Genomic DNA, 13,292 nt, shown 5'->3' on the forward strand with positions numbered 1-13,292 from the left:
TCTCAGGCTGTTCTTGGTGTCGAAGCTTATGTGCTAGGTGGCAAATTGATCACTTGGCTATGGCTATGTCTTTTTCTGGAGGCTTCATTTCACCAAGACAATTTGCCAAAACTTCTCAATATCAAGCAAATGTGCAGATTTGCTTCCAAGTCTCTTACCCCTTATATTTTCAGAGTCAAAGCACTTACCTTTGTGATGAAATGAAGTTAGACAATTCAGCTCCCATGCTTGTGGCATCTATGGCATTTGCACATCTATATGGCCTGCTTTGTATCAAAAAACTAGCACCCAATTTGTCTTTCTTCCAACAATGTTCATGTGCAACAAACAGGAGCTACAATACTCCATCAAGAGGATTGGTCAATTGGGCACCATGGTAATTCATAAAGATGTGAGTCAAATCCACACTCTGATGTAGGTGAAGGTAGGAAATTAGATGAACCAATTTTCCCACTCAATAGTAATCATTCTTGCATGATCCAAAATTCAGACATAGTTTTCATTCTCCAAATCCCTAACCATCAGAATAGTAAAAACATCATTGACTCTCTTCAAGTGCTTCAACCCTTCTCTGTATTCTAGTTGTGGATACTACAAGAGAATATGTCATCTTGTTTATAGTTTTTCCAACCCTATAAAAGCATTAGCCTGCGCCAAAGGGTATAGTACATATGATATCATATGGAAATCCCTGGTTTCAAATAACTTCATCAACAGAGAACGGATGGAGTTGCTGGTAAGATGACCACAGTCAATGTGTCTCTTTCCTTCACAAATGAGGCTGACAAAGTAAAACATCCAATCCTTGAAATTCCTTGCTTCTATTTGGCCTATCACCCTAGTGAGCACGGTGATCATCAGGTTGAATTCTTCTCTGAAATCATTTCAATACAATATTTTTGGCAAGAGAGTATGCCTCTTGGTTTCATTGAGCCATTTTTGTGCAATACCTTTTTGACAATCTTGCACATTGTGGTCCCACTGAAGTTCACATTCTTCTAAATCAATTAGCTAAGTCTCTTTGTAGGGCTGCAATCTGAATATTGATTCAAGTGTGTCAGCATCCAAACTGAATATTACACGGTTAAGGGAATTATATGAAGTAAAGAGACATGAGGCACCTAGAAGAGAAAAGAGATACCCAAGTAAAGACTTGAGACATAAGGTGAATAAAGTAACTCTTCCAAACTTCGATGTATCTACCAAAATAACAGCCCATGCAAGGTTATAAAAGTTGAAAACCTATCTTACCCTCAGCCCAATAACAGAAGAGGATGCAGTCCAATTTGCTATCCTACATTTGGAGGGATTGGCCCACGAATGGTGGCACCATGAATTCCACACCCGAGGGCACCAAAATGTAACCTCCTATGATGAATTCTCACAAAAACTGATCAAAAGATTTGACCGGAAACATCCCCAAAAAGATTTTAAAGAAATGACTCAATTAAACCAGCAAGGGCTAATGGAGGATGACATAGCAGAATTCCAAAGAATTTCAGTAAGAGTTTCAGGTGCTGAGGAAGATAGGCTAACCTACCTATTTGTTGAAGGATTGAAAGATTCATTCCAGCGATTGGTAACTGCCCTTAATCCAATAACCCTAGATGATGCCATTGAAAAGGCTTTGAGACTAGAAACGTCATCTACAAGTATCGAAGTCTCAAGCGAACATACAAACCTTTCTACAAGAAAGATAGAGTCCACAAGGTCTCATCTTCCCGAGATGAACTTAAAAGAAAGAACCTATGTTTCAAATGCCAAGAGCCTTAGAAATGTGGGCACATTTGTCATAAGAAGGAAAAACTATGTTACAGTTGTAAAGAGAAATGGAAACCAGGGCATAAATGTGATAAGAGAGGTCGAGCCCAAAAGATAAAAGCAACCACTGATGAGGAAATCAAGGAAAATGCTAGCAAGAAATCTAGGACTGAAGATGATAAGCATGTATCCTTAGCCACAATCACTCAAACCTCCAAACATCATCCATTCCGCATTAAAAGTACCCTCAAAGGGCAAAGGGTTATCACTTATCACCCTCGTGGATAGTGCGGCATCCCAAACTTCATAGATGAAAGATTAGTGGCCAAAAGGAAGTTGAAAACCCATGACATAAAAGGGTTTTTAGCAGCTAATGCCACCGGAGAAAAAAATGACCTTAGGGGAGTATTCCATAAAAGAGGACTTCTATGTAGTTCCGTTAGATGTTGATGTGATATTAGGCACCCTTGGATATACTCACAAGGATGTTTCATGTTTGACCTTCTTAACTTGACAATTCGTTTTCAACATGAAGGACAAGAGGTTACCTTGAAAGGGTTACCAAATGGATCCCCAAAAGTAGGCTCTTGCAAAAGAATGGAGAGGATTTCTAGACGTGGGCAAGGGAAATGGGCTGCCCAATGTATGATCCTTGACAAATCTACTCCGCAAGGCCAAGCCATACACATTGATATGCAACCCATCCTTAAGAAGCATAAAAAGATTTTTGACAATATTCCACCGAGTTTACCCCCCAAAAGGGGATTTGAACACATTATAGAGTTAAAAAAGGGAGCAAAAGCAAAAATTACTACTCCTTATAGAAATGCCCTAAAATAAAAAGAAGAAATAGAGAAAGCTATTAAAGAACTTCTAGAGATGGGCCATATCCAACTAAGTTCAAGTCCTTTTGCATCATCAATAGTGCTTGTTAAAAAGGAGGACAATACAATGAGAATGTGTATAGATTATCAAGCTTTGAACAAGAAAACTATTAAGAACTATTACGCTATCCCTAGAGTGGACGAACTTATTAATGAGCTTCATGGAACCGAATTCTTCTCTATGATTTGTGGTCAGGGTACCACCAAATAAGAAAGAGAGAAGAAGACATTCCAAAAACAGCCATCAAATGCCTTTATGGACAATTCCAATTCTTGGTCCTTCCCTTTGGATTAACAAATGCTCCAGCCACATTTCAGTCATGCATAAACCATACTTTCAAGAAACAATTGAGGAAATTACTACTAATATTCTTTGATGACATATTAATCTACAGCAAAACATGGGATGAGCACCTCAAACATATTGAGGAAATCTTGGGAATTATTGAACAAGAATCATTATATGCTAAAGCTTCAAAATGTGAATTTGGTTTAGAGGAAATTTTCTATCTTGGTCATAAAATCAGTGCACAGGGAGTAAGTGTGGATGAAGAGAAAATCAAGGCTATTAAAGAATGGCCCAAACCAAGAACCCTAACTCATTTAAGGGAATTTGTGGGATTATGTAGCTATTACAAAAGATTTGTAAAAGGATTCTCAAAAATTGCGACCCCTCTCACAGACCTAACCAAAAAGGGAATGTTTACTTGAAATGAAGTAGCTCAACAAGCCTTTGAGAATCTAAAGGAGATAATGAGTTCTTGTCCTATTCTTGCCATCCCAGATTTTACACTACCATTTGATTTCGAATGTGATGCATCCGGAGAGGGCATTGGAGCAAATCTCATGCAAAATAAACATCCAATTGCTTTTGAAAGTTGCAAACTCACTACAATTGAAAAACTCTATTTATGATAAAGAAATGTTGGCTATTATGCATGCATTGGCCAAATTTAGGCAATACTTGGTTTGTGGAAGAATTGTGGTTAAAACAAATCATAACAGCTTGCATTTTTTTCTAAGTCAAAGGGATCTAAATGACCGTCAACAAAAGTGGGTTAGCAAACTACAAGCTTATAACTTTGATATAGAATATGTAAAGGGGAGGAACAATATTGTAGTAGATGCATTGTCTCGTAAACCCTACTTATTCACCATAACAGGTGTTATAGCGGATTGGAAGAACTCCATTATTGCAAAATATGTCAAAGACTCACATGCAAATGGCATCCTTGAGGGAAGCATACAAGATGAAGAATATAAAGTAGTGGAGGAACTTATCCTTTACAAAGGCAGGATATATCTCACATTGGGTTTAAAGATGAAAACAAATATCATTAAGGAATACCAAGATGATCCCCTAGCCGAACGATAGGGTTATTTCAAGACTTATAATCAAGTGAGGGAAAGGTATTCTTGGAAGGGACTTAAGAAAGATGTGCATAAACATGTCCAAGAGTGTATGACATTTCAAAAGAACAAAATTGAGCAAACACATCTAGCCAGCCTCCTCCAACCTCTTCCAATACTGGATCAAAAGTGGGATAGAATCTCTATGGATTTCATAATGGAGCTTCCTAAATTTCACGGTAAAGATTGTATATATGTAATAATGGATCGGCTAACCAAGTATGCTCATTTCATGGCTATATCTATAGAATATGGGGCGCCCCAAGTGGCCAAAGTTTTATTCAAAAAGTGTTCAAATTACATGGATTACCAAGAAACATCATTAGGGACAGAGATAGCCGATTTCTTAGCCTATTTTGGCAAGAGCTCTTCCGATTAGCAGGAACTTAAGTGACTCCCAACACAAGTTACCATCCTCAAACCGATGGTCAGACAGAGATTGTTAACAAATGGATCAAGGGATACTTGAGAAATTATGTCACCAGCCAACGAAACGCATGGATAAAGTGGTTGCACCTTGGTGAATATTGCTACAATACAACTCACCACTTGTCATTGGGATGAGTCCTTTTTGGCTTTATACAATTATGAGGCAACCTCTTTTGGAAGTTTGGCTCTACAAGAAAGCAAAGTACCATGCGCCAAGGATTCTGTGCAGCAAAGTGTAGATATCATGAAAACTCTCAAGGACAATCTTCACCATGCCCAAAACCAACAAAAGATCTATGCCGATCAAAAACATACCAAAAGAGCATTTGAAGTAAGAGATTTGGTTTTCTTAAGGCTACAATTGTATAAGCAATCTTCCATCAAGGCTAGTGGAGCAGAAAAGCTAAAGTCTCAATTTTATGGACCTTACAAGAATCTACAAAAGATAAACGAGGTAGCTTATGAATTAGAGTTGCCCGAGAACAACAGAATTCACAATGTTTTTTACGTCTTTCGACTTAAAAGGGTCCTTGGACAGCAGTGTAATGTCCCCTACCTGATCTATTTAAATATACTAAAATTGATAGATTTTCTTCAATAAGTTATTAACAAGTGCTTGTCTATTTTCCTCATTAGCTGATTAATTTCATTATTCATAGTTCTTAATATAGTTATCAAACCCTGCTACTACTTCAATTTTAAGGGAGAAGGGTTTACATATGTTACCAAAGTGCTTAGAGACCAACTACAATAGGTTCCCTCAAAGTTTACAGATCCAAGCCCTTACCTATCTTAGGTCTATACCCTCAAGGCTTATGGGTCGTTGATCCCCACCCTATCTTGGGACTTAACCTATTGCTTGGATTTAGACTGCCCCTCTTTGGAACATCTCAATCCCATCTTCTTAAATACGGAAAGTAATAACATGATTTAGACTATAAGTATATATACTTCTTATGTATTATGAATATATATGTGAAATTAAGTATGACTGTCATACATATTGCAGTCCATATTAGTATTACTATTAATTCTGCATAACAACATTATTGGGCTTCATATATTAAGCATACTTAGTAAACACATCCCCATGCATACCACCAAGAACAAGGATGTTACTACCTGTAACTTAATAACAGTTCTGATCTGATCTGATCCATGGTGATCTTACTAGATGCTTTTGATTCCTTTCCTTTATATCTCTCAATGTGAGGGAGAGGTCACACCTCTTCATCATGTATGCCCTTTGGCAAGAGACGCGCCCTTTCACCATTAGCACCCTTTGAAAGAGTGCAACTCTTCATTATTTCTGCCCTTTGAAAGGGACACAACCTCTCATTATCAGATCTGCAATTATTATTTAAATCAGATCTGCACTTCTCATTTCCAAATTATCCCCCCTCTCAAATGAGGTTCTCTTCTCCCTTTTATATCTCATTGTTGGGAGTCACAACTTTTCCTTTCATGTCTTTTGACTTTTCATTAACTTAATTAATTTTTTATTAATCATATTTAATTATATTATTTTATATTTTAATTTAATTTTAGATATTTTAATTTTATTATTATCATTTATTATTAAATTTTATTTCAAAGTGGGGACATTACAAGCAGATTACTCCAGGTGTAGAATTGTGCCCACTTGATGACAAGGGTAAATTAATCTTGGAACCAAAAGTAGTTCTCAATATAAGGGAAAGGCAAAGGAGGAATAAGACTATTCTTGAATTCTTGATCAAATGGAAGGGCCTACCAGAGGAAGATGCTACATGGGAAGGAGAAGATATCTTCAATCATCCCAATTTAAAACTTAAGGACGAGCAATCTCAGGTGGGGCAGACTGTCATGACCCCGTGATAAATCTGTCATATGCCTCCAAATGGACAGCCATGAGAAATCATCTTACCTTAGTAAGACTTCACGATTTCTCATTGAACGATGACCACCCACAGATGATTGCATACAGATTGGGATTATGAGAGTTTTGGCTGGCTTATTCTAGCCAATATGATGAGATGGCTTAAAAACTAACCATGGACACTCTTCAGCAAGCCGAGGGCATTCAAATATTTATTATTTTTCATGTGTGTCTCTTCTCTTGGTCATGTGCATGATACAACTATGATAGCGAAATTGGTAATAGAAATAAGTAAACAATTAATGAAAAAAACATAGTTAAATAATCATTATCTTTATTACTAGGCAGCATAAAGCAGAGCTTGGGTGGATGGAAGGCCACGTCTCTTAGAAAGGAGATATCCATCCCTAAAGGACGCATCACTTTGAAATGGATATAGAGATATATTATGTAGATCGACCAAGGAAGAAAGGGGCATCGAAGGTGAATGATTTTGGGATTAGTAGATTGAATTCTCTATAGGCAGTTATTGGTCACGGGCAGATTGTTCTGAGACTTCAAATCGGTATGTTGTCTCACTAATGAACCACTTGTATATTTACAACTATATTGTATATGAGTATTATAACAGTAATATTATTTATTTATTTTATACATATAACAAAACCAAACAGATCTATAATGGTTAAACTAAGTTTATAGTAATTTGATTAATTTCCATTAATAACATATATATTCTTAATACAAAGAAATTGGCATGTTCATAGCCCAATTGCTTGATCACTTCAATTATCCCCCGGTAAGGAGAGATGTGGTGTTGTTAGGGAGAGGCAGAGTAAAACCATCCCAAATTAGGTGAGCCCAAAGGGTGAGTTGGACGGATGTTCCAGGAACTTGGGCCCAATTACAGAGGTGGTGTCAACATGCCCTAGACAAGTCAATCCCCATAAAGGGTTGACGATCAAGAAGGTAGTAAGAATTGGGGCTTGAATATAGCCACAATCAATTGTATTATGGATAAATATGGTCATTAGCTTAATAAATTAATTTAAGGCATGATAATATTAAGTAAGGGTATTGTTTATTGGGAAATTGGTGGCTTCCTAGTAGGGGACATTACACTCTGTTAGGCACAATTCCTTTAATCATTTACCATTTCCTAGGCACATTTTTATAAATTCATGGCACTTTAGGTATGATTTCTAACCAGTTTTGCCAAGGCAAAATGTACACCTAGTTGACACTTAAAAAAAACTCCCTTCTAGTTAAAATTCTAAAGAAATCAATTTGATTGAAATGGCATTTGAATTTATCTTCCTCGATCTACTAGTCATGAATGAATGGTCTTTTATAGTTCTAAGTTCTAACATTATGCTTGACTAACAATTTATGTAGACTATTAAGTGTTGTGTGGATATTGTGTAAGGGATTAGCACGAGAATATTTGTTCTTCCAAATTGCTTATTTTCTTTTTCAATGAATTACTTTTTATTACCTTTTCACCATGACTTCACAGGTTTAAGAAACCAAGGCTCAAAAAAAATTGAATTTTCTACCACAATTGAAGAAGTGATCAACTCAAAGCATGAAGTGAAGATCTACAAAAAGTGTTAGCTACCCAACAGGCTGGCAAGACCACAAGCTCTAATACCACTGTAGTAACCTCACACCAATTTTTTTTCATTTTTCAATATAGAAAATGCAAAAACAAGTGTGTGCACTTTCTGATCACCAAGTTCCCAATGTGGGTAAGTTGAGAGGATACAATTTTCGGACAACACACACGCTATCTAGAAGAATGCACTACTAAAATGTAAAGACAGCAAGATGACCAAAGCATGCAGGCAGTAGAACCAACCCAAATCAACACCTCTTTGATGAACAAGAACATGAAGATAATGCAAAGCCACTAATCGAGTACAATGAAATTTGGTCAAGCCAAAATGACTGCTTACATGTGGATCCAATCAATACCAAAACAGGCTTGAAATGCAAAGGTATCCAACAACGATCCGATCAAGCCGTTAAATGATAAATGAAATTAACTAGTGATATACCATCCAATTTCACAATATCTTGAACATCAAATGCACAACTCTCTAGCAATGGTACCATCCAAAGTTACAATAATATGATCATGGAATGCACTAAGTACAACCAAGAATGATATTGATAAGGAAAACTAGATACACACACTAATAATGTTATTCAAAATAATGAACACACTACTACATATACATATGTTAGTCCATAAATCATGAGTTGATGTTATATCATTCATGTGGACTCAATTAATTGAAGTGCACTGCCAAAGAGGACTGAAGGATGATGTAGAATTTTGATTGCAAACCTCCAAACTCACTAAACATTACTCAAAAATTGTCATATCAGATCGTTTGAGTCTGAAAAATGTCTTTCATCCACCATACTTGATACCCTAGGGCCTAAACCACTATATAACCACCATTTCACTATAGAATAACAACACTGTTGCAACCTAATATGCAGAAAAAAAACATCCTTCTAAAATGACTGATTATTACTTCAACAAACAGTATAACATGAAATAAGAAAGTACAGCCCTCTCAAAGCTCCAAAAATCACTCCTAAATTCAAGCCAGAACTGGGACAACAACCCTTCTTTCAAAAACCCAACCTCTTTTTATTACCTTTTCAGTACTATTTTTTTAAAAACATTTTTGTTTTTTCACTACTTTTTCAAAAAAACACTTTTTTGCTTTTTCATTGCTTTTTCAAAAAAAACATTTTTTACTTTCCATTGCTTTTTTTAAAAAATTTTTATTTACTTTTTCATTATTTTTCCAAAAAAAAAAACCTTCTTTTTATTGCTTTTCCAAAACAACACCATTTTCTTTTTCATTGTTTTTCTCAAAAAAAAAACAACTTTCCTTAATAAAACAATACAAAATGTTTGTGTAATTTCCTTAATAAAATAATATAAATAATATGTCAGTATCTTCTCTTACCACTTTATGATATTGAATCATTTTAGGCATAACAAAAGAATTTATTTGCCTTTCTACTTGTTATCTTCTCTTGAACATAGCCTGGCGAATCACACCAAAAATAGTGGCAACCCTGTCTTGCATGAGGGGTTAATCATGCTTATTATGGAATATGCCAAGGATCATGGGATTAAACCCTCCCCGGTTATCAATACCCCCATTTCTTCGAAACCCTGATGTACAAATTGTGTCTGACATGGAGATGGAAGAAGAGGGGTCTGGTATGGCTATGGACTGGCGGGACCTCAATGTCTCGGATCCAGACTATTGTCCCTCTCAAGAGGAGGGTCCCCCACAAAATATTAAACCTGGCACTGGTAGCAATAGAAGAAACAAACACCCTAGATGGGCTGCCAATAAGTATAAAATCCCTAATCCCAATCTACAGGGTTCTGGCCCACCGAATTTGAAAAAGTCTAAATTAGGAAAAACAGGGGAAGCCAAGCGAAAGGAAGAGGAAATAAAGCTTGACATCCCCATTAACGTTGAACAGGGGAAACAGAGGGATACTAAAAAAGACTTTGATTTTGATATTCTCCTCAAAAATTCTGTTAAAAGCCATGAAAATTGCTTTCTTTGGGTCAGCAAGGAGATCAACATGCTAAAGGAAGGAATTAAGGGCATCATTAACACTTTTACTGAGACTTCCATGCCTAGCAAAACTGACAAGCTTATCCGAATGACACAGAAACTTACAAAAGAAGTTAAGATCATGAAAACGGATCATGAATCAAGGATTGGTCAATTGGAAATAAGTTTGGAAGAGATTAAGGGCAACCTAAGCAATCCGGTTGATATTAGCAGGGAAGCCATGAATAGAAACGTTGAGGATCTTAAAAAGGTTAATGCGATGATTGCGGACCAAAGAGCCCAACCAATCACCAGTATCCCACCCTCAGACGGCAAACAGAAGAAGAAAATACAAAAGCCAAACTTGCAAGGTACGGGATCACAAGTCACTACTAGCCCCTATACGAGGACGAGGAGCAGGAACCAGGAGAAGAGTACCTCTAGGTTCATCATGGAAGAGTTAGAGGAAATCAACAAGAGCATGATCCAAATGAATTCGGAGCTGATGCAATCTCTGGTTTAGTGGTTTTTTAGTTTTTTTTGTTAGTGATTTTTGTGTTTTTGTTGTGTGGGCATGGCTCCTGTTTCTGTGGTTGTTTTGCCGTTGTTTCTGGACTGGTTAGCGACTGTTTAATTTTTTGTATCTCTCTCTGAATTCAGGTTTCGGGTCTCTATAAAACCTGTTAATCTTAATCAAAAACAATATCAGGTGATACTCAAACATGGAGAAGCTTTGGGGACCTTCCGCCACTAGGGTTTTGCTGAAGTTTGGACATTCAAGTGTCTCAGAGCAGGCAACATAAGGATTGGGTGTCTATCATCTATGGTAGACATGGGTGGAAGACCAAATCCTCAACACGTGAACAGAGAGGAGTGTCAAGATGCACTGTTGAGTATGCCAGGGGCGTCCAACATGATTGTGGGATTGGATGGAAGGGCCCCTCCATTATCGTTAATGAGATTCCCTTTGGCATTGATTCATCCAAACAAAGCAATATGCAAAATGGAAACGATAATGCGTGGAAGTCAATGCAGGGTTCTTGCGGTGCTAGGGCTTCAACAAAGTTTGGAGCTACAAAGATACAATATGGAAACAATAATGCAAGGTTCTGGTTGTGATGGGATGCTCACTATTCATGGTGGGCCTCGAGAGAAGGCTAATGCCTCTGTTTGGCCATGTGCCCAAAGTGGTGCACTACAGGGTAGGGATGTCATTTACTGCAAAGGCTTCCAATCTGGTTGCATTCGACAGCTGCATGACGGCAATGTTGATGTCAGTAGTGATGGAAAGGGTTTTCCTTCCAACTAACAATTTAATGATTCATATGGGTGTTCCTTTGGAACAATGTCTATTTTTTGTGCTAAGCAAGGTAGCCTAGGGTAGGGTAAGATGCAGAATGGGCTAAGTGTTCCAGAGATGCATTTGAGATTGCAAACTAAAAATAAGACTAGAATGTAGTGTTTAGCCTTGACCTGTTAATGGGTTTTTGTTCTTTAGAGGTTTTGTAGTCTCACTTGGGTTAGGCCAAGTCAAAATCTTGATTTATGTTAGTTGGACTTTGTTGATCTTATTTGAATTAATATAATGGGAGCTAGCCCTTCCAATTATTTAACTACCAAAAAAAATTATATAGTGTTTGTATGACCACTTTCAACACTTTAAGCCTAGAGACACTTTATCTACACATTTAGAACATCTTTTTAAATAATTAAATATAAATGTAATTTAATTTTACTTTTTGACAAACATTAATATTTTACCATTTATTTATTTAATTATATTTTTGCACAGCCATAAAAGTTGCAAAAAACAAGTAATTAGCCCAAAATATGAATTTTGACCACACCACAAATATTTTAATACATAAGATATTAATCTATAGAAAAGCTAACACTCTCCAAGATGATGAACTTCTCCAAGAAGTGTAGAGTGCACTCAGATCTACATTCAAAGTACCATTGTTCATCCTGGCTCCATAAACTTAATATCAATATCAAAATTTCTTTTTGAAATATTGACGCTCTTCAAGAAAGTTGGAGTTCCCAAGAATGTTGGAATGGAAGGGAACATTACACTGAGTAGTTAGCTTGGTTGGTAAACATGCCAATCAACCTCCGCCCAAAGCACAATCCACCCAATGCACATAGCTACTATGTTTCAGTTGTGGAATGAAAGCAAGATTCAGTTTGTTCTTGGTATGCTTAAAGATGAAGTTGTGCTGTTCATAAATTGGCCTCTACAACTGCTGCCTGTGCCGAGGTTTCAAATCTTGTATCTGTTGCAGGTGCATTTGAATTGTGCCTTTCAATTTCATTCAAAGGTTATCATTTGATAAGGTATTTAATGTCATTTGAAGCTGAATGGTGACCTAATCATATCTACTTTATTAATGCTAAGAAAACACCTTACGTATATCGATCAAGTTACCATTTTGAGCCATATAAAGCGTCAACGTTTTATGTTGTAAATAGATTTCAACACTATATTCAGGTTTCCTTTGTACGTCAATGCAAGATGCATATCAGTGTTCATTTTCTAAACTTTTAGTAAACTCTTTCTATTTAAGAGTTTTCAGGCTTCGTACAGAAAAAAATGCGTGTGTAAAATAGCATTGATCATTAATTTAAAAACGTAGATGTGGGTCATAGAAAATGATCCCTCTTCGGAGTGAAGATGTTTACTGGATTACAGGTTACAGCTTCACATACAAATTGCTCGTAAAAATACATAAGGTGCCATAAAGTTGCAAACAAGAGAGAGCATTGCATGAAGCGTAAAGTAACCGAGAAATAAAGGTTATAAACCCTAATGCAACATTACATGGGCAGGTCTAAAAATGTAGTGCGGGGAGAAAGAAAATGAAAAGAACAGAGCATACGCGGAGGAATTTAAGCGAGCGAATGAAAGCTTGTCAGCGTCATTAATATCCAATAAAACACTGCATCCTTCTGATGCGACTCTCGGGTTTCTTCTTCCTTCCATGCTTATTTAGGTTTCTTACTTCACACTTCCCCCTGACTAAACGGCTCTAGACAAAAGCTACCGAATTTTAGATCACCAGAAATTTTAAACAATCTTCGCGTTACAACAATTTAAAAATGAAACGAAAACAGTATGACACTTCAACATAACCCGTATTTTTATAAGCCTATCAGCTATTCTAAATCACCTCAAAGCCTATCAGCAGCGCATGAGCAGAAGCTACGAGTTTGGCCTCTTACATTCGAGGTAGGTGATCTTGTTCTTCGAGAAAATCCTCGTAACCAACCCAACCGAAAACATCAAGGAAAGTTTGAATCAAATTGGCTGGGTTCATATGTCGTCACTGCTGTATTTGGGTCCGGAGCATATCA

General features: G+C 36.8%; 1 protein-coding gene across 2 annotated transcripts in view; it reads right to left on the minus strand.

Moving 5' to 3' along the window:
- Positions 1–13,025, minus strand: part of LOC131061502 (uncharacterized) — a 267,609-nt gene extending 254,584 nt beyond the window's left edge. Inside the window, exon 1 of one of the 2 annotated variants that reach the window (XR_009358652.1) lies at positions 12,818–13,025. Coding sequence is in view for 1 of the 2 variants with exons in the window: in XM_057995217.2 (XP_057851200.2) it covers positions 12,818–12,921 (104 nt within the window). In the remaining variant the exon portion in view is untranslated. The remainder of the gene's footprint in view (positions 1–12,817) is intronic. The other variant, XM_057995217.2, reaches the window with a different exon arrangement.
- Positions 13,026–13,292: the final 267 nt, after the last annotated feature.

This window comes from Cryptomeria japonica, chromosome 8 (genome assembly GCF_030272615.1).
Source record: "Cryptomeria japonica chromosome 8, Sugi_1.0, whole genome shotgun sequence".
NCBI lineage: Eukaryota > Viridiplantae > Streptophyta > Pinopsida > Cupressales > Cupressaceae > Cryptomeria > Cryptomeria japonica.